We start from the raw sequence: 2,500 nt of genomic DNA on the forward strand, positions 1-2,500 counted from the left end.
CTCAGCAGGTTTTTAAATGAGGATCGTCTCTTCACTTTTAATTCATGCGTTTTTTCTCTCAGGTTGAATTCAGAAGATTATTGATTCACTTCCTGTTGAAACACTGAAGGAAAGAAGGAAGGAAGAACAGAAGGAAGGAAGGAAGGAAGGACAGAAGGAAGGAAGAAAGGTCACTTTGAAACACTGAAATCGGAGGTTAAAGAATTAAAACAGAGTCAAAGAAGGAAGGAAGGGAGGAAGAACGAAGGGAGGGAGGAAGGAAAGTAGGAAGGAGGGAAGGAAGGAAGGAAGGAGGGAGGGAGGAAGGAAGGAGGGAAGGAAGGGAGGGAGGAAGAAAGGAAGGAAGGAAGGAAGAAAGGACAGATAGAAGAAAGGAAGGAAGGAAGGAAGGAAGAAAGGACAGATGGAAGGAAAGAAAGAAGGAGAAAGAAAGAACAAGAAATAGTAGGAAAGGAAGGAAGGAAGGAAGGACAGAATGAAGGAAGGAAGGAAGGACAGAATGAAGGAAGGAAGGAAGGACAGATGGAAGGAAGGAAGGACAGAATGAAGGAAGGAAGGAAGGAAGGATGGAAGGAAGGAAGGAAGGAAGGAAGGAAGGAAGGAAGGAAGGACAGCTTTTCTTTTAGTTTTAATGTGATGATGGAAATAAAATACTTCTTTTTTTATTAATGTAACTCAGCTCCAAACATGTTGTATAAAATCTTAAAATGACTGGAGGAGAGTTTATTATGAGCCATTTAACTTTATTATATTATATTATTTACTTGATTTCCTTCCTGAGTGTGAGAGTAGTTGAGAGTAGATGATTATTAATGTGTGTGTGGTTGAATGTCGCCCCCTGCTGGCCGTTAATGTGTATTACAGCTGTGGAGCCAGAGGCCAGGGATGAGGGAGGAAGGTAGGAAGGAAGGAAGGAAGGAAGGGAGGGAGGGAGGAAGGAAGGATATATGGAGGCCAGGATGGGCGTTATGTGCTCCCTCTCACGTACTCCAGTTAAGAGGCGAGCTGCTGCATTTTGCACCAACTGGAGACGTGCAAGGGAGGACTGACTGACTCCAAAATAAAGTGCCTTACAGTAATCCAGCCGAGATGTGATGAAGGATTACTGTTTCAAAGTGCTGTAGTGTCAGGAAAGACTTCACCTTTGCCAGCTGGACTTCACCACAGCACTAATATGCCGATCCAATTTAAAATCACTCCATCCATCCGTCTTCTTCCTCTTACCCTGGTCGGGTCTCGGGGGCAGCAGCCTAAGCAGGAAGCCCAGACTTCCCTCTCCCCAGCCACTTCGTCCAGCTCTTCCCGGGGGATCCCGAGGCGTTCCCAGGCCAGCCGAGAGACATAGTCTCTCCAGCGTGTCCCGGGTCTCCTACCGGTGGGACGGGCCCTGAACACCTCACCAGGGAGGCGTCCGGGAGGCATCCTGACTAGATGCCCGAGCCTCCTCATCTGGCTCCTCTCAACGCGGAGGAGCAGCGGGTCTACTCCGAGCTCCTCCCGGATAACTGAGCTTCTCACCCTATCTCTAAGGGAGAGCCCAGCCAGCCTACGGAGGAAGCTCATTTAAAATCACTGTCCATCTTAAAACCCAAGTTTGAGACTGTTGGCTTAAAATAATCTGCCAAAGGACCCGAGTGAACAGGAGGGGGTTCACAAAGGCCACTGGGACCAAACCAGCAGAACACCATCACTTCTGTGTTTTTCTCGTTAAAGTTAAGGAAGTTCAAAACCATCCAGGCTTTGATGTCTTCAAGACATGCCAGAAGTGGTGTTAGGGAGAAAGCATTTTAAAGCTCTTCATGGTCTAACCTCTGCCCCATCCGTATGACCTCTGACCTCTCAGCTCGACTGTCTGTTCCTGTCAGATCCGAATGAACCATGTTGTTTATCACAGCGTATTAAAGGACAGCTTCGTGAGAGTAAAGTGTTAATAATAATAATAATAATAATAAGATTTATATTTCGCCTCTCACAAACCCAAAGACGCTTCACAAAGGATAAAACAAACAGAACAAAAGCGGAACAAACCAAACCCAGGCCTGAGGCGGAGAAGAGGAAGAGAAGGTTTGTAGGGGCAATCAGACTTTATTTCAGTCTGTGTTTGTAAATGTGTGAAAATGTAATCTCTATTTCAGTAAATGTGCTCATACATGAACTTCCTGTTAGCGCTGCAGCATGGAGAGAGCTCATACATGAACTTCCTGTTAGCGCTGCAGCATGGAGAGAAGTTAGCTGCTCATATTTAAAATGTGTAAAAACACAACGAATAAATAACCTGCTGCTGCTTCGCTTCTAATTTAACATCTATGAGCTGTGTTCACTCACACTGCTGGAAACAACACATACACACACATACACACACATATATACACACACACACACACACACACACACACACACACACACACCCATATACACACACACACACACACACACACACACACACACACACACACACATCTACACACCCATATACACACACACACACACATACACACAC

The 2,500-nt window shown here is 45.7% G+C and overlaps 1 protein-coding gene across 1 annotated transcript in view; it reads left to right on the forward strand.

Annotated features, from left to right (window-relative positions):
- Positions 1 to 2,150: 2,150 nt before the first annotated feature.
- Positions 2,151 to 2,500, forward strand: part of LOC128374515 (toll-like receptor 13) — a 4,971-nt gene continuing 4,621 nt past the window's right edge. Inside the window, exon 1 of the mRNA XM_053334784.1 lies at positions 2,151 to 2,227. Coding sequence (XP_053190759.1) covers positions 2,151 to 2,227 — 77 coding nt within the window. The remainder of the gene's footprint in view (positions 2,228 to 2,500) is intronic.

The sequence above is a fragment of the Scomber japonicus genome, chromosome 15 (genome assembly GCF_027409825.1).
Source record: "Scomber japonicus isolate fScoJap1 chromosome 15, fScoJap1.pri, whole genome shotgun sequence".
Classification (NCBI taxonomy): domain Eukaryota; kingdom Metazoa; phylum Chordata; class Actinopteri; order Scombriformes; family Scombridae; genus Scomber; species Scomber japonicus.